Source organism: Bos taurus, chromosome 5 (assembly GCF_002263795.3).
Source record: "Bos taurus isolate L1 Dominette 01449 registration number 42190680 breed Hereford chromosome 5, ARS-UCD2.0, whole genome shotgun sequence".
NCBI classification, from domain to species: Eukaryota; Metazoa; Chordata; class Mammalia; order Artiodactyla; family Bovidae; genus Bos; species Bos taurus.
The window spans coordinates 4,825,725-4,848,293 of NC_037332.1; the positions used below are offsets into that span (position 1 = coordinate 4,825,725).

At 40.3% G+C, this 22,569-nt stretch overlaps 2 protein-coding genes across 3 annotated transcripts in view; one reads left to right on the forward strand and one right to left on the reverse strand.

The window, feature by feature from the left end:
- The window catches only part of CAPS2 (calcyphosine 2), a 50,830-nt gene extending 43,637 nt beyond the window's left edge, over positions 1-7,193 (reverse strand). The window contains exons 1-2 of one of the 2 annotated variants that reach the window (XM_003586036.6): positions 6,605-7,193; positions 2,735-2,844 (exon numbers count right to left, since the gene is read on the reverse strand). The gene's annotated coding sequence lies outside the window, so the exon portion shown is untranslated. The remainder of the gene's footprint in view (positions 1-2,734; positions 2,845-6,604) is intronic. The other variant, XM_059886813.1, reaches the window with a different exon arrangement.
- A 6,488-nt stretch (positions 7,194-13,681) lies between these two features.
- GLIPR1L1 (GLIPR1 like 1) overlaps positions 13,682-22,569 on the forward strand; it is a 42,203-nt gene continuing 33,315 nt past the window's right edge. The window contains 1 exon segment of the mRNA NM_001076357.2: positions 13,682-13,972. Coding sequence (NP_001069825.1) covers positions 13,796-13,972 — 177 coding nt within the window. The 5' untranslated portion in view covers positions 13,682-13,795.

The window sequence follows — 22,569 nt, forward strand, 5'->3', positions numbered from 1 at the left end:
CTGCTGAGTTTTCCAAATTTGCTGGCATATTGAGTGGAGCACTTTCACAGCATCATCTTTCAGGATTTGAAATAGCTCAACTGGAATTCCATCACCTCTCCTAGCTTTGTTCGTAGTGATGCTTTCTAAGGACCACTTGACTTCACATTCCAGGATGTCTGGCTCTAGGTCAGTGATCACGCCATCATGATTATCTGGGGCGTGAAGATCTTTTTTGTACAGTTCTTCTGTGTATTCTTGCCATCTCTTCTTAATATCTTCTGCTTCTGTTAGGTCCATACCATTTCTGTCCTTTATCGAGCCCATCTTTGTGTGAAATGTTCCCTTGGTATCTCTAATTTTCTTCAAGAGATCTCTAGTCTTTCCCATTCTGTTGTTTTCCTCTATTTCTTTGCATTGATCGCTGAAGAAGGCTTTCTTATCTCTTCTTGTTATTCTTTGGAACTCTGCATTCAGATGCTTATATCTTTCCTTTTCTCCTTTGCTTTTCGCTTCTCTTCTTTTCACAGCTATTTGTAAGGCCTCCCCAGACAGCCATTTTGCTTTTTTGCATTTCTTTTCCATGGGGATGTTCTTGATCCCTGTCTCCTGTACAGTGTCACGAACCTCATTCCATAGTTCATCAGGCACTCTATCTATCAGATCTATGCCCTTAAATCTATTTCTCACTTCCACTGTATAATCATAAGGGATTTGATTTAGGTCATCCCTGAATGGTCTAGTGGTTTTCCCTACTTCAATTTAAGTCTGAATTTGACAATAAGGAGTTCATGATCTGAGCCACAGTCAGCTCCTGGTCTTGTTTTTGTTGACTGTATAGAGCTCCTCCATCTTTGGCTGCCAAGAATATAATCAATCTGATTTCAATGTTGACCATCTGGTGATGTCCATGTATAGTGTCTTCTCTTGTGTAGGGATAAATATTTCAGAATGGCAGTTATCTTTCCTGTCTAGTTACAATAAAATTGTGCTAGCCAATCCAGAATAAAGATAAATTATAGTTTGCAAATCCCTAGGCCAGAGATCAGCAATCTAGACTCAGCTTTGTTTTTATGCTAAAGTTTCATTGGCACACAGCCACGCTCATTTATTTACAAATTGCCTATGTTTTCTCAAAAAAACTGCAAAATGGAGACACTGTGCAGCCCATAAAGCCAAAAATATTTTTATTTTAAAAGTTGGATATTTTTGTAACCAACATTTTTTTTTATCCAATTCGTTTTTAATGCATTTTATTTTTTTAGAGGAGTTCTAGGTTCACAGCAAAACTGCATAAAATGTACAGAGATTTGCCACATATTCTCTGAACTTACACCTGTATAGCCTCTCCCAAGAAGGGCTGCTTTGATTAAAATTATCAAATAGTTCAGATTTAACTCATAATATTGTGAACCATAAAAACCTCAAAGCTGTCACTCATGTATATAAGGGAGATGGCTGAACACAAAGGAAGGAGCTCAGATACTGAAGTCAGAACTGAGTTCAAAATCCTGATGAGTCACTTAATCTCTAGGAGCCTCAGCTCTTCCATATTTGAAAGCAGGTGAGGCCTGTCCCCTTGGGAGATGATCCACACTCTGTGGAATGTGCTTCTCCCTGGGCCACCCTTACCTGTGGGGATGGACCACATTCTCTCTATGGAATGCGTACCTCTAAATAAATCAACGTCTTACCTATCACTCTGTCTCTCCCTAAACTCTTTCTGCAACCAGAAATAAAGAACCTGAGCTTTAGCGAGTCCTGACACCAGCCTCCAATTAACTCTGGATGCTTGGAAGGAACCCTGAAACATCTCAGAGAGGAATGTTAAACTAATCAGGTTTATTTGGAACTAAGGCCCCCACCGAGGTGGAGGATGGAATGATGCTGTTGACCCTTCTGACTTTAGTCAAGTAACGCCTGGACTCTGTCAACCTTTGAGTCTATGCTTAATTCTCCTCTGCTCAAGCCCCATCATGAACATGCATGGACCCTGAGCTTAAAACTTCCCCAGTTTTGCAGTTCAGGGAGACTCTGCTTTGGGAAAAGGTCCCTACTCTTCTCCTTACTTGCTGCAAGTAATAAATCCTTCCTTTTCCCAAGTAAATAGATAGATAAAAATACAGAAGGGTTGGTTAATAATAATACCTAACTCAAAGGTTTGTTGAAGAATAAAGTAAACTGCTGAAACATTTATTGTGTTTGCTGATAAACAGTAAGTAGGCATTCAATATTTGAAACAGTAAGAATAGCAAGGAAATATATATCAATGTTATGTATTTCTAAACTAAATTTTATGTTTGCTCAATTCTGTGGTGATTACAGGGACAAAGTAGCTTTACACTTACACCTAATCAATAATATACAGTAGTGATATTATGAAGGTTGAAAAGAGTGAAAGTCCTAACAATAGAAGCCCAGATTCTTTTCCTACCTACCTAACACAAAATATATATTGATTATTTTCTTCTTCTTTCTCCTTTTTTAATTTTTATATTGTATATGTATGCAGACATACATAGACAATTCTTAAATAATAATAAGAAAACATTGATATTAAGCTTAATTAAAAATAAAACATTCAAGTAATGATCAATTTTCAAGTAATGATTATCTTCAATTTTTTCTGTTATTCAAATCTAAGTATTAATTCTAAATATTTGGGGGGATGAATTATCATAAAAACACGAAGTAAGGAGTCAGAAAACTATTTAATGAATCTTCCTACAAGAGGAAAATTATATAGCATACATACTTGTAGTAGCTTCTTTCTTCCAGAGAATGGCTGAGTTTGAGTTATAGGAGAAGCAGCAACTCCTTTAACCTACAAATCCATTCAAGTTCATGTCTTTACCAAGCAGCATACTTTGAAAAAGGTAAAACAATATAAAATTATAATTCTTATTCTAATTTTAAATAAGTCATACAAATTGCATAATAATATTACATGGAAAGAAGTCAGGTGGTTAATCACTTTTCCGTCTTTCACCAAAATCAACTTTCTGTGAGGCAACTACATTATGTGGGACAACATTTATGGGGTAAATATTAGTCTGAGCAATGGCCCCCCTGAAGACATTCATGTCCTAATCATCAGACTCTGTGAGTATGTTACCTTAAACGGTGAAAAGCTTTCCAGATATGATTAAGTTAGGATTTCAAAATATGGAGATTATCCTGAATTATCCAGGGGACCCAATTAATCACCTTATAAAAGGAAGAAAGATCTGAAGATGGATGTGCAGGTCAGATAGGAGCTAAGATTTTAAGCAGCGTTGACTTGTACTTTCAACAATTAAGCTCCCATTCCAGGTGATACTCACTGTGTAGATGACTTTTTGAAACCTTGAAGGAATGTAAATGTACTCCTGTTATGATGTTCTTTGTTATGACAAGATATAAAACTGTGTTGAAAACCCATCTGCTCCAGAGCATTTCCTCAGAGCTATCTGAGAGGATGTTTTCTAGGCTATAGTCCTCCTGCGTGCATGCTAGTCACTTCAGTTGTGTTTGACTGTGTGTGACCCTATGGACTATAGCCGGCCAGGCTGCTCTGTCCATGGGATTCTCCAGATAAGAAATTGGAGTGGGTTGCCATGCTCTCCTCCAGGGAATCTTCCTGGCCCAGGGACTGAACCCATGCCTCTTAGGTCTCCTGCATTGGCGCGTAGGTTCTTTACCACTAGCACCACCCAAGAAGCCCCACCTACTATAGTCCTCAGTTTTGACTCAAATAAAACTCTCTTCTATTCATGTTGCTGTTGTTGTTGTTGTTTAGTTGCTGAGTCACATCCGACTCTTGGCTGTTTATCTTCCCCATTGACACCCATTTCCATAGCCCTCTCTCCAAAAACTCCCTTGCCCTAAGCCTGGGGTTCTGCTGCATGAGCAAAGTCAGGAAGATTTACCAATCAACAGCAGACTTATTCTGAAAGCATCCCAGATCATTAGATTTGAGAACACCCTGACAGCACTAGCAAATGGCTTTCTTTTCAGAGATAGCTTTCAGAAGGAAGAAACTTTGTGGCTCCTCTGGTGACTCAGTGGTGAAGAGTCTGCCTGCCAATGCAGGAGACTCAGGTTCAATTCCTGATCCAGGAAGATCCCAAATGCCATGGAGCAATGAAGCCCATGCACCACAAATATTGAGCCTATGCTCTAGGGCACAGGAGCCACAACTACTGAGCCCACATGCCACAGCTGTTGAATCCAGATGCCTTAGAGCCCATGTTCCACAAAAGAGAAGCCGCCACAGACAGAAGCCTGTGCACCTCAACCAGACAGCAGCCCCCACTCACCAGAACCAGAGAAAAGCCTGAGCAGCAAAGAAGACCCAGCACTTTCAGTCACTTCGCAAGCGCTATTGTATTTGCCAGGATGATAGGGACCATCAAACCGAGTTGAAACAGAGATGCTAAACAATCAGCTACCTGACTAACTCCATACATCAGCCTCACATTATTTACACCTTAGTAACATTATTGTCCAGCTTCCCACGTGGCACTCGTGGTAAAGAACACTCCTGCCAATGAAGGAGACACAAGAGACGCAGGTTCTATTCCTAGATGGGGAAGATTCCCTGGCAACCTACTCCAGTATGCTTGTCGGGAGAAACGCATGGACAGAGGAGCCTGGCAGGCTACAGTCCATAGGGTTGCAAAGAGCCGGACACGACTGAAGCACAGCACAACATTATATCACTATAGGCCACTTTAAGTCACCGTGCTGTACGTGAAAATAATAAAAACAACAAAATTTATACCCTAAATGCCCATGGTCTCCTTGTTCCTTTCCCCAGGCATGACAGTCATCATTCTTCACTGTAATTAGCTCTTTTTTATCTCCCAAATAAACAATCAAGACCACGAAGGTTAGTATCTGATGCCTTTAATATAGCAGATGCTTACTAAAGTCAATAAATAAACTAATGCATAATCAAATACCTGAATACATTTGAAACATATCCTTAGTTTCACACCTCTGCACTTAATTATGACATGATCATAATGCCCCTCTACAAATTCTGTCTTCAAAAAATTAGATAAGGTGTTCAAAGTGTATTAAGCATAAAGAAGAGTAGCTATGATTCTTCACCACTCTAACTATAATCCTCAAAAAGGCAAAGATTACTACTGGTTTTCCTCACCCTATAGCTCAGCACTTAACAGGAAAATAGTAGGAGCTTAAATATTTGTTAAAGTGAATTCAGTCAATTCAGATATGTGTTATTTCAGAATAACAATTACTAGCTGTAAAATCCCATGGATGGAGGAGCCTGGAGGGCTGCAGTCCATAGGGTAGCTAAGAGTTGGACACGACTGAGCGACTTCACTTTCACTTTTCACTTTCATGCATTGGAGAAGGAAATGGCAACCTACTCCAGTGTTCTTGCCTGGAGAATCCCAGGGACGGGGGAGCCTGGTGGGCTGCTGTCTATGGGGTCGCACAGAGTCGCACACGACTGAAGCAACTTAGAGCAGCAGCAGCAGCATTGATAAAACAGCTCAATCTTCTGACTATCAGACCCAGAAAAATGAATTTTACTTTGCCAAATTATTTGCTAGTTATTGCAGAGTTTGAAGTCACACAGGTTTCAGACCTGAATTTCACTTCAACACCATTTCCGGTACAAGCAATAGGGAAGGGGATGGGAATTAGCTGCACAGACTAAGGAAAACCAGAAACCTAAAGTGAAGTGAAGTGGTTCATTCATGTCCAACTCTTTGTGACCCCATGGACTGTAATGTACCAGGCTCCTCAGTCCGTGGAATTTTTCAGGCTTCAGGCAAGAGTACTGGAGTGGGTTGCCATTTCCTTCTACAGGGGATCTTCCAGACCCGGGATCGAAGCCCGGTCTCCAGCATTGCAGGCAGAGGCTGTACCATCTGAGCCACCAGGGAAGCCCAGAAACCTAAACTTGGTGGTAAAAGAATCAGCATTTCAAACAAGTGGCTTGGAGCTAAATCCTGGATTGCATACCAAGGGCTGTCTTTGCCCTAAGCGCTGAATATGTAGTTGGGGTATGCTGGGGATAGGGTAGCAAGAGGAGAGAAGAGCAAGGTCTGATGGCTTCTGTCTCCACCCAAACAGCTGCCAAGTCATGAGATGTTATTTCTAGCATGTAATGAATGATGGGTTGTTAACTAATAGAACCATGTCTTTCCATGTTAGCTTTTGTGCTACCAGAACGAACTGAACTCACCGCCCCCCCCCCCACTTCCCTCATTTTTAAAGATGATTTTGTCCAGCTCCAATTATCATCACTTCTCTTTTGGTATTAGGGGCTATAAGGCTGCTTATATCAAATCAGAACATAGTGAAAAGCAAAGGATAAATTGATCAAATCCAGTCCATAAGCAAGGAGAGAGGAAAAGAGATGTGTAAATACAATTTCATATTTAAACTCCACGCAGGTGAGGATCAAGTCCACCTCAGAGCCCAGGGGATAAAGATCCAGGTGTCTGATGGAACCTAGGATCATTCCTAATTTCAAACACAGCAGAGTAACTGTCTTCACATCACTCCCCAGAAAGCTGAGATTATACTTAAGAGCACCTGCAATGTACTAGCACCCTCTTCCTACCTGAGATTCATGGACTAGGGCAGGACTCAAGCGGCAACCAACCTGACATGACGCAACCAATCCAGGGAAAGAGCAAGTCCAAGATGGGAGAGCTGGAAAAGGTATATACTAAAGCAATTCCACCGAGAGAACTCCCTTGAGGCCGTTTCAGAGGGGAGGAGCCACAAAAGAGACAGCTCTCAGCAAAGGCTCTGGCCAACTCAGACCCGCGTCTGTAGGTTGCCTTGACAACAGGCCTCTGCGCGCCGGGCCGGGACCCCTCTCACTTCCGGGGACAAGGAGATAGATCTTTGGCCAAGGCCCCGGCTCCGCTGGCCCCACCTACCGGCCCCCAGCTGTTTCTGCCCTTGCTTCCTCTGCCTGGCATGTGCCACAGGAGCTCCGGACCCCTAGTGGGACTCGCGCAAAAGCAGCAGAGCTGTTCTGCGTCCAGGCATCCTAGGAGACCAGTTCCGGCGCGTTTCTAGCCTTGGCAGAGAGCTGCGCGGACGCACTTCTTTGCTCTTGTACTGCGCCGGAAGAGGGCCAAAGTCGGCCCGGCGGCGGTTTGTGCAATTCTTCTTTAAAGTGAATTCTGTTTAACATATTTTATAGGGCACAGACCGAGGGTTCAGCTCCCCGGTTGATGTTTTGAGAAGGAAAGAAATTTAAGCGTATTCTGGAATGTCTGCTTTCCAGGAGCTTGCAATTATTTAAAAAGACAAGACTGCAGTATAAGAGAGAGACAAAGATACTACTTTCAATATGTGGACATTTACACATATACAGGAGAAGGCAATGGCACCCCATTGTACTCTTGCCTGGAAAATCCCATGGATGGAGGAGCCTGGTAGGCTGCAGTCCTTGGTGTCGCTAAGAGTCGGGGACGACTGAGAGACTTCATTTTCACTTTTCACTTTCATGCATTGGAGAGGGAAATGGCAACCCACTCCAGTATTCTTGCCTAGAGAATCCCAGGGACAGAGGAGCCTAGTGGGGCTGCCGTCTATGGGGTCGCACAGAGTCGGACACGACTGAAGTGACTTAGCAGCAGCGCACATATACATATATGATCACTACATAATTATATATATATATATATATAATTACAAATTAAAATACTGATGAAAGCCTAGGAATCAGGAAGCTTTCTTTTTATTCTTTGCTCTGCACACAATGTCTTTAGGCATCGGCTCCTCATCGGTAAAACGACAGGTCTGGTTTGAGATATGTCTAAGATTTCAATCTACTCTAACATGCTGTAACTCTCCTGAGTTAAACTTCCAAGTGTCAGATACCCAAATCAGAACTAAAATCTTTTTAAACTTAATCCAGTTCTTCCCATAAAATGGAGTTGTTTTTCTAATCTGCTATCTTTTCAAAATTTGCTCCCCTCCAAATGTATGTGTCTAACTTTGCAAGTTAGAATCATTTTGTAAGAGAAAATACAAATGCATTTTTAAAGCATGAAATGAGTGAAATCAATAGGTATGAGGTAATCACTCCTGTTTCTTCCCGATCTATAAAAATTCATCCACCTATTACTCCCATAGAAAAAGAAAAACAAAAATAAACTGGGGAAAAAGAAAAAAAAGAACAAAAAACTTTCAAAACATTATCAAAGACCAAAACTTCTGGTCCCTAACTGCCTATTCCACAAATAGATATTCAGCAAATAACATTAAGATGTCTCTTTCCAGCTCTGAACACTTCGGTTTAGTACACCTAAACTACTTTAGTATTTCTGACACAGAAAACATCTAGTATAGAAGCAAGAACTTTGGATGATGGGTTGATCATATAAATTGTACTTTTTGCCAGTTTTCAAAACAATTCATTACAAAAGCTCTTTCGTTATTACTGCCAATTAATTTCTTTTTACACAAAATAAAATTAGTCACATGTTAACCTCAATAGTTTGCAGATCCAAAATAGAATGTATTTGAAACTCAGAAAGCATCCATTGAACTACAATCTGCAATTATATATACCCAATGTTAGAAAAAGTAGTGTATATATGTCTATCCAGGATTGCCTTTTAAATTATTTATTGAGTCTAAAGTATTTACAGCCCCTAGTATGTGTTTGACAAATAAGATATGGTTTCTAAAGAAGCTTACAATTATATACAACATGTTTAGTAAGCTAAAGAGTGATCATTTCTTCATTAATTCATTAAACAATATTTACTGAGGGCATAAGGATTCAGTACCTATTCTAGGTGCTATATATATATATATATATATATATATATATATATATTTATGTATATAGCAGGGAAGAAAAAAGCCACTCTTTTAGTGAGGGTTACAATCTCATAGACGCAACAAAAATAAATAAATAATGTCAGATAACAACTAATACAGTGAAGAAAAATATAAGAGGTCAATGAGATAGACATTAAGAGTAGGAGATGCTGTATGATCAAGTATGGTTTCACTGAGGGGAATTCTCGGGCAAAGGGAACAGTCAGTGCAAAAGGCATGAGGAGAGGGCATCCTTTCAAGCTGATGGATGGAGCTGAAGCAGAGTGAGCCAGGGGAGAATGGAGGTTGGGGGCTGGAGAACAGCCATGGTTAGATTCAGCATAGCCTTGTGGATCATATCTAGATTTTGAATTTGATTTGTGTGACAGGAAGTCATTAGAGGGTTTTGAAAAGAGGGTGCTTATGTTTGGGATTCCCTGGTGGCTCAGACAGTAAAGAATCTGCCTGCAATTCAGGAGATCCAGGTTCAATCCCTAGGTTGGGGAGATACCCTGGAGAAGGGAATGGCAACCCGCTCCAGTACTCTTGCCTGGAAAATTCCATGGACTGAGGAGCCTGGTAGGCTAGAGTCTAAGGGGTCTGACAAAGCAATGGTTTTTCCAGTAGTCATGTATGGATGTGAGAGTTGGGCCATAAAGAAGACTGAGAGCCAAAGAACTGATGCTTTTGAACTGTGGTTCTGGAGAAGACTCTTGAGAGTCTTCTTGACAGCAAGGAGATTAAACCAGTCAATCCTACAGGAAATCAGTCCTGAATATTCATTGGAAGGGCTGATGCTAAAGCTGAAGCTCCAACACTTTGGCCACATGATGCAAGATAGTTGGATGGCATTCCTGACTCAATGGGCACGAGTTGAGCAAGCTCTAGGAGATGGTAAAGGATGGAGAAGCTTAGTATGCTGCAGTCCAAGGTCACAAAGAGAAGGACACAACAATGAGTCCATCAACAGATGACTGGAGAAGGGAGTGGCAACCCACTCCCGTATTCTTGCCTGGAGAATCTCATGGACAGAGAAGCCTGTACAGTCCATGGGGTCACAGAGTTGGACACGACTGAGCGACTAACACTTACTTAGTTACTTATGTTTTAAAAGGAGTAATTTGGCTTTTCTATGGAAAATAAATTTTGATGAAGCAAGAATGAATACACAGATGCCGAGAAAAAGGATACTGCTACCTTTATTCCAGTAAGAGATGATTGTGGTTCTAACCAAGGTGTTGGGTGTCCATAGCATGGGAAGAAGTGTTTGGATTTTTTTTTTTTTATTTTCTGAATATTGAGATTTTTTTTTTTTTTGGATTATTTTAAACGTAGAGCCAACAGGATTTGTAAATTGATTGAATCCAGTATGTGAGGAAGAAAGAAGAATAAAGTAATAAGATAGGCACATGAAGTGTTTAGAAGAATAAGAAAGTATGATGGTTGATTTTATGTGTCAGCCTGGCTAGACAGTGGTGACCAGTTGTTTGGTCAAACATGAATATAGATGTTTCATGAGGATAGCATTTAGATGTGATTAACATTTAATAGACTCTGAGTACAGTGATTACTCTTCATGGTATGGATGGGCCTCATCCAACCTGTTGAAGGCCTTAAAAGCAAACACCTAGTTTCCCAAAGATGATTGGATTTTGCCTCCAGAGCTCAGTATGAAAATTCAGCCTGAGTTTCTAGCAGACTGAAGACTGCAACATCAACTCTTACTGAATCTTAAGCGTGTCTGCTTGCCCTACAGATTTGGGTCTTGCCAGCCCCAATAATTGTGTAAGCCAGTTCTTTAAAATCTCTGTGTGTATGTGTGTGTGTAAAGAGAAGTTCTTTAAAATCTCTGTGTGTATGTGTATGTGTAAAGAGAGGTTGTCCTATTGGTTCTGTTTTTTCTGGACAACTCTGACTAATGCAGAGGGGAAAAGAGAAATAAAGTAATAAGATACAGGAAGCTTACCTGTTTTAATAACAGGAGATTCCTTCTAACTAGAGGACTTCATAAAAGTAGCTAATATTTAATTTGAGTCTTAAAGGATTCATTTATTAATTTTCTCATGAAATATTGAACTCCTCTGTTGAAATGCTGGGCGTACAGTAGTTACAAAATAATAACAAGCAATCCCTACCCATTCAATTGAGGGGGAATATGATAATAATTGGAGAAGGAAACAGCAACCCAGTATTCTTGCCTGGAGAATCTCATGGACAGAGGAACCTGGTGGGCTACAGTCCACGGGGTCGCAAAGAGTCAGACACGACTGAGCGACTTCACTTTCACTTTCACTTTCATGATAATAATACTTTGGCCACCTGATGTGAAAAACTGACTCTGGAAAATACCCTGATGCTGGGAAAGATTGAAGCCAGGCAGAGAAGGGGAGGACAGAGGATGAGATGGTTGGATGACATCATCTGGGAGTTGGTGATGGACAGGGAAGCCTGGCATGCTGCAGTCCATGGGGTTGCAAAGAATCGGACACGACTGAGTAACTGAACTGATGATAATAATATATTCATAAATAAATTACATCATAAAATGTGAGGATATGGATTATGAAGAAATATAAAGCAGAAAAAAAGACCAATAGGAAGTGATAGGTATAGAATGGGTAATGCAAAACTACCTTCTAAAGTATATTTTGATAAGATATACTTTGGGGCTTCCCTGGTGGCTCAGATGATAAAGCATCTGCCCGCAATGTGGGAGACCTGGGTTCAATCCCTGGGTTGGGAAGATCCCCTGGAGAAGGAAATGGCAACCCACTCCAGTACTCTTGCCTGGAAAATTCCATGGACTGAGGAGCCTGGTAGGCTATAGCCCAAGGAGTCGTAAAGTGTCGGACGTAACTGAGCGACTTCACTTTCACTTTCTTTGAGCAAATATTTAATAGAGGTTATAAACGAGTCATGTAACTTTCTGGGGAAAGAATTTAGGCAAAAGAAACAAGAGCAAATGCCCCGGTACAGGAGCATCTTAGCTTTTTCCAGAAACAACAAAGGAGCCAAACTGTGTGAAATAGAGACAGCGAAGGGGAGAGAAGTAGGAGATGAGATCAGAGCTGGGATGCATTGTTCAGGATCTTGATGGTTAATGTAAGGACTTGGGATTTTGCTTTGAGTGCCATGGGAGTCATAAAGTGGAAGGTTTTGGGCAGTGGGGTGACATAATCTGATTTACATTTAACAGAATCACTCTGGATGCTGTGTTAAGAATATTATTTAAGTGTTTGAATATGAAGATAAATATACACAGAGGCATGATATAAGATTCTAGAAATATTCAGAAATACTCTCTTATTTCCTGTAGAGGTTTTTCTCACATTTAAGGCTTAATATGGAATTTGTTTTTGTGTAAGGAAGAGATTAAGTCTTATATTTTTCAATATACACACACTGCATAACAAGTCGCTTCAGTCATGTCCAACTCTTTGCGACCCTATGGATCCTATAGACTGTAGCCTACCAGGCTCCTCTGTCCATGGAATTCTCCAGGCAAGAACACTGGAGTAGGTTACCATTTCCTCCTCCAGGGGATCTTCCTGACCCAGGGATTGAACCTGTGTCTCTTATGTCTCCTGCATTGGCAGGCAGTTTCTTTACCACGGGCACCACCTGGGATGAGTAATTATATGAGAAATTTTTTAAGTCCTTATCACGAAACTCATCAGAAATGCCACCTCTGTTATACACAAGTTCTGGGACGTATATGCGGATACTTCTTGACTTGTTATTCTCTTTATCTATTTTTTCATCTGTGTTCCAACAGCAAAGGCTTTATATCACATAGTTCATATTCTCTGACCACAAATGTAATGTAATCAATAACCAAAAAAAAAAAAGCTTAAAAACCCACCTATTGCTCTGTTAAATTTTCATTAGAATCCTTTCTTTTCCCCTATTTTATAATTTAATTTTCTGCTTTCTATTTTAACAAATAACTAGTTGTACCAATTTTTTTCTTTCAGTGGCAAAGTCAACTGACTACAATATCAGTAAATGTAAATATATGTGTTCACTTGAATTAAATGGCATTATAAACAACCTCAAATAATCAAATAAAGACACTTGTTTGAAACACAGAAATATTGTTAAATATCATCTAAGGCCACGGTATAAAATGCTGGTTTCTTATTGAATAACAGTATGACATATAATGGATTTAAAACACTATGCCAAATGAAGTTGATTCCTATTACAACGTAGATAAAACAAGCAATCAGTTGTATTCTGTCCTAGTCTTCAGCATCCCAACCAAAGCAGTCCTTTAACTTAAGTTTGCTAGCCTCTAAACGGTAGCTCTGTTCCACATTTACGTATAAAAAAGGAACGATTTTGTCCACTGTTCCACATGCCTATGTTCATCGTTTGAGGCAGTCAGTCTCTTCAGCTGAGAAAACAGAAGCAAATTATTAAATAATTAAGTGTTTGACATGGTAATTAGGATCTGTATGTCATCAAGTATTTAAAATGCCTATTCGAGTTTTGTTGCCAGTCTCTAAGGAAACGCACAATAAAATGCTGAAGTTTATACCAAACAATGAACTTTTTTAAAGCCACACCGAAGCTGAATCTGTGAATCGACCACTCTACAGGGCCTTGCTTGCACAGGCCCGGTCCACTGTCGGCATCCTATACATGTTGCCCCTTTCCATAGATGTGTTGCCTGCGTGTTGCAATCTGGTTTACAATCCAGGCCCCCTCTGCAGTGATTCCGGATTGGATCCCCAGAAAGCACCTTGAATGGGTGCTTGAATGGGTAAAACTGCACCACAAAGCGACTCAAGGCTTTATCCTGCAGCCTAGGACTTTCTGTACAGGCGAACTAGCCGTCTGTCGCGCCCCTCTGCGTGGAGCCCCCTATTGCGCGCATGCGCACACCGGTCTCAAGCCCTCGCCGGAAGTCAGAGCCGGCGGAAGAGGCAGGAAGCCAGGGGCTGGGAAAGTCGGATAGACTGAGCCGTTACGAGTCTGCGAAGCAGAGCGTTTTCTGCGTCGCACCATGATTCTCAGGAAGAAACTGAGCTATTTGTGGACCTTAGGTCTCTGTCTGGTAGCCAGTAAATCGCCACCCAAAGCTCCCTCCATCACGAATGATAGGTTTATAGAGGAGTGCCTCAGATTGCACAATGAAGCGCGGACCAACGTCTCGCCCCCAGCAGCCGACATGAAATACATGGTGAGGAAGAATCTAGGCTAGGATCTTTCTTCTCTGGTTCATCCCAAGGTATCTGGGCAATGAGTTTCATGGACTCATTTGTATGAACTCAATCTGGAACTTTCAGCATGCATCTAAAAATTACGCCTTGACCGAGCTGTCTCTTCCAAGGTGCATGAGAAAGGAAACTTGAAGCTGTCGCTTGCCTAGACTTAGTTCCCTTTTACGCAGGTTTGGTGGGGCCAAGGCGGGTGGTGGATCGTTGTGGATACTCTTGGCCTAGTGACTGTCTGTCCCGCACATAAACAGTATGCAATGATAACACATAGACCAGACTATAGCTAACATTTATCCATTCAGAAAACGAACAAGTGGGAACCACACAGCAAACACTGGTTCAGAGCAATTCTGAAATCTTTAGAGCAGGTGTTAGAAGATCTGCTATACAGGAAGCCAGAAAAGTTATTTGATTAGAGGTGGTAGGAGTTCCCTTGCCCATTGTTTTCTGTGGTCTCTATCTTCTTTGAAAATATCCTTCCTTATCCATAATTCTCCTTGAACCAATCTGAAGTGGACTTTGGGAATTCTGCTCTTTTGAGGGCTATATAGCCTTCTCAGACTGCTTTCTGCCCACAGTAAGGTCTGAGTGTCATTTAAGATACCTTGCATTCGTTTGCTTTTTCATAACAGGTTCACAATATCTTTGGGAATACATCTGTCTCCAGAACTCTGAAGGTCTTTTGGCCTTATTCCTCCAATCAGTTCCAAGTACCAATACTCATGCTTAAAGTGCAGCTTGGAGAAGTTTTTGAATCTTTCTTTGGTTTCTCACCCTGGTGCTTTTATTTTTCATCTTAATGGCAATATCCTTGAAACATGAATTTTGGGGAAATTGCTACAGTCTGAACCTGTTCCATTTGCTAAGGCAATTTTTAAAAACTTAAGAGGATTTCCTGGGAGTCATAGACTGCTTTTTGCCCTGAGGCTTTTTAATCATATGAAAGTTTTACAGAATTGGTCTCTCAAAGTCTTTTTAAAATCTTATTATATATACTATATAGAAGCAGTTTCTTTTCCATTCCTCAAAAGCCCCACATTTCCTGACTCTCTCTTTCTTCTTCCAAACTTGCCAGTGTTTTCTGATAACTTGTTGAACCTACAGAACAACCGCCAAATACTATCAATGTTCAGTTTACTGACCTCAGCGTCAGCTTCAACTTATGATCTGCCTCCTGAATAATAGATCACATTTTTTTCAGATATTTTGTTTCTGAATCACATGGATTGCCATCATTCCCCTGCCATTAATAGTCTCACTGCTTGCCAACTAACTGTAGTTGCCAACATAGTTCAGGCAAACTCACCACTAACATTTGTGACCTAGAAGAAGTATAAAAATGGAAGCCCACATGTCATTGGTGGCTCAGTAGTTAAATTTTCATTTAGTAAAGAATATGTGGTTTCAGAGATTTCATCTAATCTGCTCAGATTTGGATTTGGTCAGAATAATTTTGCTCATTTTCATTGATGTTATTTAAATTTTCATTTCTTCTGAAATCATCAAAACTTTCTATTAAAATTATAATTTTATAGATATAATATATAGGGTTTGGGTTAAAGTTATAATAAATGGTCTTCAATTTTAAGTATTTTAAATATTTTTTAATGTTTTTGGAAATTTAATTGTCTTCTTAAATATTTTTATAAATACAAGATTATTTACCATTCTGGTGCTTATGCCCATCTAGTGGCCAATGTGAAGAACTGATGTCATTCTTCACTTAGGTGACAAAAAGAACTACACATATCCCTACTCAACAGTAATAGAAATTTGTTACCATTGCAAAATATCTCCTTTATAACTGAAATCAGGGAATATGGAGAAGTGATGAAACAGATCTTCAGTAGTACTTCCAAGCAATATTATATTATTCATGGATTTACTGCTTTCATGCTGAAATGAAAGATTTGACAAGTTAATCTTTTAACCTAAGCACTTCCATGGTTCAACTCTTTCTTGGACTCTGAAGTGGTGTCTGTCTCTAGTGTCATCAGCAACAATATTCACAAGCCTTTTACCATTCAGATACAGAAGCCTTTTGCTTTAAAACATGTGGCAAAAGAGGCAGATATTCAGTGTTGTGGGTCACATTAAACCTGTGCTATGGTTAAAATGAGGAAAAGTGTGTGTGTGTGTGTGTGTAATATGCAATGTCCTATTAAGTTTGGACCAAGAGCAGGGATCCCTCCTACCTAGGTCTCAAGTGGTATGAATTTGGATTTTTATAATGGCTGCACCCCACTTCCAGCAGTAAGTTTTATAAGAGGCTAGGCTGGGCTTTGGTACGAAATAAACCCTGAAATCTCAGTGGCTTAGTGAAACAAAACGTTTAATTTCATACTCACACAGGTTGTAGAGAAAATGAATTAGGATTCAGCCTGTCTCTCTGGGCAAAGGGGTTCCCCCAAACTCAGTTAGCTCACTGACAGGCATTAGAACAAGAGCTCCCAAAGTCATTCATCTGATAATTGCTTTACTAGTGTGAAGAATAAGAGGATATCTACTGATGCTCTTGCTATTATAAATAGATTTAGCATCCTTTTGCTATCTTTTCATCCCTATTTTTTGTTGAATTAATGGCTTTTATATTCAGATTGTTGTTCTTCTTACCTACAAACATTTGTTATGCTGATAATTAATAATAACACAAATAAATTTTATGATATGTTTTGGTGAGGTTGTAAAACAATTTGAATCACAGTACCCTGTTCATGGGAATTTAAAATTGTGCTGCAGCTATGGAGATAAGTATGGAGGTTCCTCAAAAAATTAAAAATAAAACTACCATATGGTCCAAAATCCAACTTCTGGGTTTCTTCCCCCAAAAAATCGAAAAAAAAAAAAAAAGTCACGATCTTGAAGAGATAGCTGCATGTCCATATTCATTGATTCACAATAACCAAGATATAGAAACAACCCAAGATATAAAAACAACCCAAGAGCCTCTTGATGAAAGTGAAAGAAGAGAGTGAAAAAGTTGGCTTAAAGCTCAACATTCAAAAAACTAAGATCATGGCATCCAGTCCCATCACTTCATGGCAAATACATGGGGAAACAATGAAAACAGTGACAGACTTTATTTTTCTGGGCTCCAATATCACTGCAGATGGTGACTGCAGCCATGGACAGAGGAGCCTGGTGGGCTGCAGTCCATGGGGTCACTAAGAGTCCTGCACGACTGAGCGACTATACTTTCACTTTTCACTTTCATGCATTGGAGAAGGAAATGGCAACCCACTCCAGTATTCTTGCCTGGAGAATCCCAGGGACAGAGGAGCCTAGTGAGCTGCCGTCTATGGGGTCACACAGAGTCGGACACAACTGAAGTGACTTAGCAGCAGCAGCAGCTCCTTGGAAGAAAAGCTATGACAAATCTACACAGCACATTAAAAAGCAGAAACGTTACTTTGCTGACAAAGGTCAGTCTATTCAAAGCTATGGTTTTTCCAGTAGTCATGTATGGATGTGAGAGTTGGACCATAAAGAAGACTGAGAGCCAAAGAATTTATGCTTTTGAACTGTGATTCTGGAGAAGACTCTTGAGAGTCTCCTTGACAGAAAGGAGATTAAACCAGTCAATCTTAAAGGAAATCAGTCCTGAATATTCATTGGAAGGGCTGATGCTAAAGCTGAAGCTCCAACACTTTGGCCACGTGATGCAAGATGGTTGGATGGCATTCCTGACTCAGTGGACATGAGTTGAGCAAGCTCTGGGAGATGGTGAAGGACAGAGAAGCCTGGCATGTTGCAGTTCATGGGGTCACAAAGAGATGGACACAACAAAGAGTTCATCAACAAATGACTGGATAAAGAAAAATCCGCATTTCTGGTGTATTTTTTACCAGCTGAGGCACCAGGAAGCCTAAGAATGCTGGAGTGGGTAGCCTATCCCTTCTCCAGCAGATCTTCCCAACCCAGGAATCAAACCAAGGTCTCCTGCATTGCAGGCAGGTTCTTTCCCAACTGAGCTATTAGCGAAGCCTATATACACAAAGAATGGAATATTATTCAGCCTTAAAAAAAACTAAGAAGAAAATCATGCCAATTGTGACAGCATGGAAGAATCTGCAGGACGTTATGCCAAGTGATATTAAGATATTAAGAAGAGATGGCAATACATAGAACTATATGAAAAAGATCTTCACAACACAGATAATCACAATGGTGTGATCACTCACCTAAGCCAGACATCCTGGAATATGAAGTCACATGGGCCTTAGGAAGCATCACTATGAACAAAGCTAGCGGAGGTGATGGAATTCCAGTTGAGCTATTTCAAATCCTAAAAGATGATGCTGTGAAAGTGCTGCACTCAATATGCTAGCAAATTTGAAAAACTCAGCAGTGGCCACAGGACTGGAAAAAGTCAGTTTTCTATTTTTTTTAATTTATTTATTTTAGTTGAAGGCAAATTAGTTTACAATATTGTAGTGGTTTTTGCCATACATTGACAGGAATCAGCCATGGGTGTAAATTTGTTCCCCATCCTGAACCCCACTCCCACCGCCCTCCCCATCCCATCCCTCAGGGTCATCCCAGTGCAACAGCCCTGAGCACCCTGTCTCATGCATTGAACCTGGGCTGGCGATCTGTTTCACATAAGATAATATACACTTTTCAATGCTATTCTCTTAAATCATCCCAGCCATGCCTTCTCCCACAAAGCCTGAAAGACTGTTCCTTACATCTGTGTCTCTTTTGATACCTTGCATATAGGGTCATCATTACCATCTTTCTAAATTCTATATATATGCATTAGTATACTGTATTGGGGTTTTTCTTTCTGACTTACTTCATTCTGTATACTAGGCTCCAGTTTCATCCACCTCATTAGAACTGCTTCAAGTGCATTCTTTTTAATGGTTGAGTAGTATTCCATTGTGTGTATGTACCACAGCTTTCTTATCCATTCTTCTGCTGATGGACATCTAGGTTGCTTCCATGTCCTGGCTATTGTAAACAGTGCTGCGATGAACATTGGGGTACACGTGTCTCTTTCAACTCTGGTTTGCTCAGTGTGTATACCCAGCAGTGGGATTGCTGGGTCATATGGCAGTTCTATTTCCATTTTTTTAAGGAATCTCCACACTGTTCTCCATAGTGGCTGTACTAGTTTGCATTCCCACCAACAATGTAAGAGGGTTCCCCTTTCTCCTCACCCTCTCCAGCATTCATTGTTTGTATACTTTTTGATAGCAGCCGTTCTGACAGGCTTAAGATGGTACCTCATTGTGGTTTTGATTTGCATTTCTCTGATAATGAGTAACGTTGAGCATCTTTTCATGTGTTTGTTAGCCATCTGCATGTCTTCTTTGGAGAAATGTCTGTTCAGTTCTTTGGCCCATTTTTGGATTGAGTCATTTATTTTTCTGGAATTGAGCTGCATGAGCTGCTTGTATACTTTTGAGATTAACTCTTTGTCATTTGCTTCATTTGCTGTTACTTTCTCTTTTTCTGAAGGCTGTCTTTTCACCTTGCTTATAGTTTCCTTCATTGTGCAAAAGCTTTTAAGTTTAATTAGGTCCCATTTGTTTATTTTTGCTTTTATTTCCATTACTCTGGGAGGTGGGTCATAGAGGATCCTGCTATAATTTATGTCAGAGAGTGTTTTGCCTATATTTTCCTCTAGGAGTTTTTAGTTTCTGGTCTTCCATTTAAATCTTTAATCCATTTTGAGTTTATTTTTATGTATGGTGTTAGAAAGTGTCCTAGTTTGTTTTATAAGTCGTTGACCAGTTTTCCCAGCACGACTTGTTAAAGAGATTGTCTTTTCTTCATTGTATATTCTTGCTTCCTTTGTCAAAGATAGGGTGTCCCTAGGTGTGTGGATTTATCTCTGGGCTTTCTATTTTGTTCCATTGATCTATACTTCTGTCTTTGTGCCAGTGCCATACTGTCTTGATGACTGTAGCTTTGTAGTTTCGTCTGAAGTCAGGCAAGTTGATTCCCCCAGTTCCATTCTTCTTTCTCAATATTGCTTTGGCTATTTGAGGTTTTTTGTATTTCCATAAAAATTGTGAAATTATTTGTTCTAGTTCTCTGAAAAATACCAGTGGTAGCTTGATAGGAATTGCATTGAATCTATAGATTGCTTTGGATACATACTCGTTTTCACTATATTGATTCTTCTGATCTAAGAACATGGTATATTTCTCCATCTATTTGTGTCCTTAATTTCTTTCATCAGTGTTTTATAGTTTTCTATATATAGGTCTTTTGTTTCTTTCAGTCAGTTCAGTCGCTCAGTCGTGTCCAACTCTTTGTGACCCCATGAATTGCAGGATGCCAGGCCTCCCTGTCCATCTGGGTGAACTCCCACGTCCATTGAGTCAGTGATGCCATACAGCCATCTCATCCTCTGTCATCCCCTTCTCCTCCTGCCCTCAATCCCTCCCAGCATCAGAGTCTTTTCCAATGAGTCAACTCTTCGCATGAGGTGGCCAAAGTACTGGAGTTTCAGCGTTAGCATCATTCCTTCCAAAGAAATCCCAGGGCTGATCTCCTTCAGAATGGACTGGTTGGATCTCCTTGCAGTCCAAGGGACTCTCAAGAGTCTTCTCCAACACCCACAGTTCAAAAGCATCAATTCTTCAGCGCTCAGCCTTCTTCACAGTCCAACTCTCACATCCATACATGACCACTGGAATAACCATAGCCTTGACTAGATGGACTTTTCTTGGCAAAGTAATGAATATGCTATCTAGGTTGGTCATAACTTTCCTTCCAAGGAGTAAGCGTCTTTTAATTTCATGGCTGCAGTCACCATCTGCAGTGATTTTGGAGCCCAAAAAAATAAAGTCTGACACTGTTTCCACTGTTTCCCCATCTATTTCCCATGAAGTGATGGGACCAGATGCCATGATCTTCGTTTTCTGAATGTTGAGCTTTAAGCCAACTTTTTCACTCTCCTCTTTCACTTTCATCAAGAGGCTTTTGAGTTCCTCTTCACTTTCTGCCATAAGGGTGGTGTCATCTGCATATCTGAGGTGATTGATATTTCTCTCAGCAATCTTGATTCCAGCTTGTGCTTCTTCCAGCCCAGGGTTTCTCATGATGTACTTTCATATAAGTTAAATAAGCAGGATGACAATATACAGCCTTGACGTACTCCTTTAACTATTTGGAACCAGTTTGTTGTTCCATGTCCAGTTCGAACCGTTGCTTCCTGACCTGCATACAAATTTCTCAAGAGGCAGGTCAGGTGGTCTGGTAATCCCATCTCTTTCAGAATTTTCCACAGTTTATTGTGATCCACACAGTCAAAGGCTTTGGCATAGTCAATAAAGCAGAAATAGATGTTTTTCTGGAACTCTCTTGCTTTTGCCATAATCCAGCGGATGTTGGCAATTTGATCTCTGGTTTCTCTGCCTTTTCTAAAACCAGCTTGAACATCAGGAAGTTCACAGTTCACATATTGCTGAAGCCTGGCTTGGAGAATTTTGAGCATGACTTTACTAGCGTGTGAGATGAGTGCAATTGTGCGGTAGTTTGAGCATTCTTTGGCATTGCCTTTCTTTGGGATTGGAATGAAAACTGACCTTTTCCAGTCTTGTGGCCACTGCTGAGTTTTCCAAATTTGCTGGCATATTGAGTGCAGCACTTTCACAGCATCATCTTTCAGGATTTGAAATAGCTCAACTGGAATTCCATCACCTCCACTAGCTTTGTTCGTAGTGATGCTTTCTAAGGCCCACCTGACTTCACATTCCAGGATGTCTGGCTCTAGGTCAGTGATCACACCATCGTGATTATCTGGGGCGTGAAGATCTTTTTTGTACAGTTCTGTGTATTCTTGCCACCTCTTCTTAATATCATCTACTTCTGTTAGGCCCATACCATTTCTGTCCTTTATCGAGCCCATCTTTGCATGAAATATTCCCTTGGTATCTCTAATTTTCTTGAAGAGATCCCTAGTCTTTCCCATTCTGTTGTTTTCCTCTATTTCTTTGCACTGTTCGCTGAGGAAGGCTTTCTTATCTCTTTTTGCTATTCTTTGGAACTCTGCATTCAGATGTTTATATCTTTCCTTTTCTCCTTTGCTTTTCACTTCTCTTCTTTTCACAGCTATTTGTAAGGCCTCCCCAGACAGCCATTTTGCTTTTTTGCATTTCTTTTCCATGGGGATGTTCTTGATCCCTGTCTCCTGTACAATGTCACGAACCTCATTCCGTAGTTCATCAGGCACTCTATTGTTGCAATGGTGAATGGAATTGCTTCCTTAATTTCTCTTTCTGTTTTCTCATTGTTAGTTACAGGAATGCAAGGGATTTCTATGTGTTTATTTTATATCCTGCAATTTTACTATAGTCACTGATTAGCTCTAGTAATCTTCTGGTGGAGTCTTTAGGGTTTTCTGTGTAGAGGATCATGTCATCTGCAAACAGTGAGAGTTTTACTTTTTATTTTATTTTCTATGTAGAGGATCATGTCATCTGCGAACAGTGAGAGTGTTGAATAGTAGTGGTGAGAGTGGGCAGCCTTGTCTTGTTCCTGATTTAAGGAGAAATGCTTTCAGTTTTTCACCATTGAGTATAATGTTTGCTGTGGGCTTACCTGA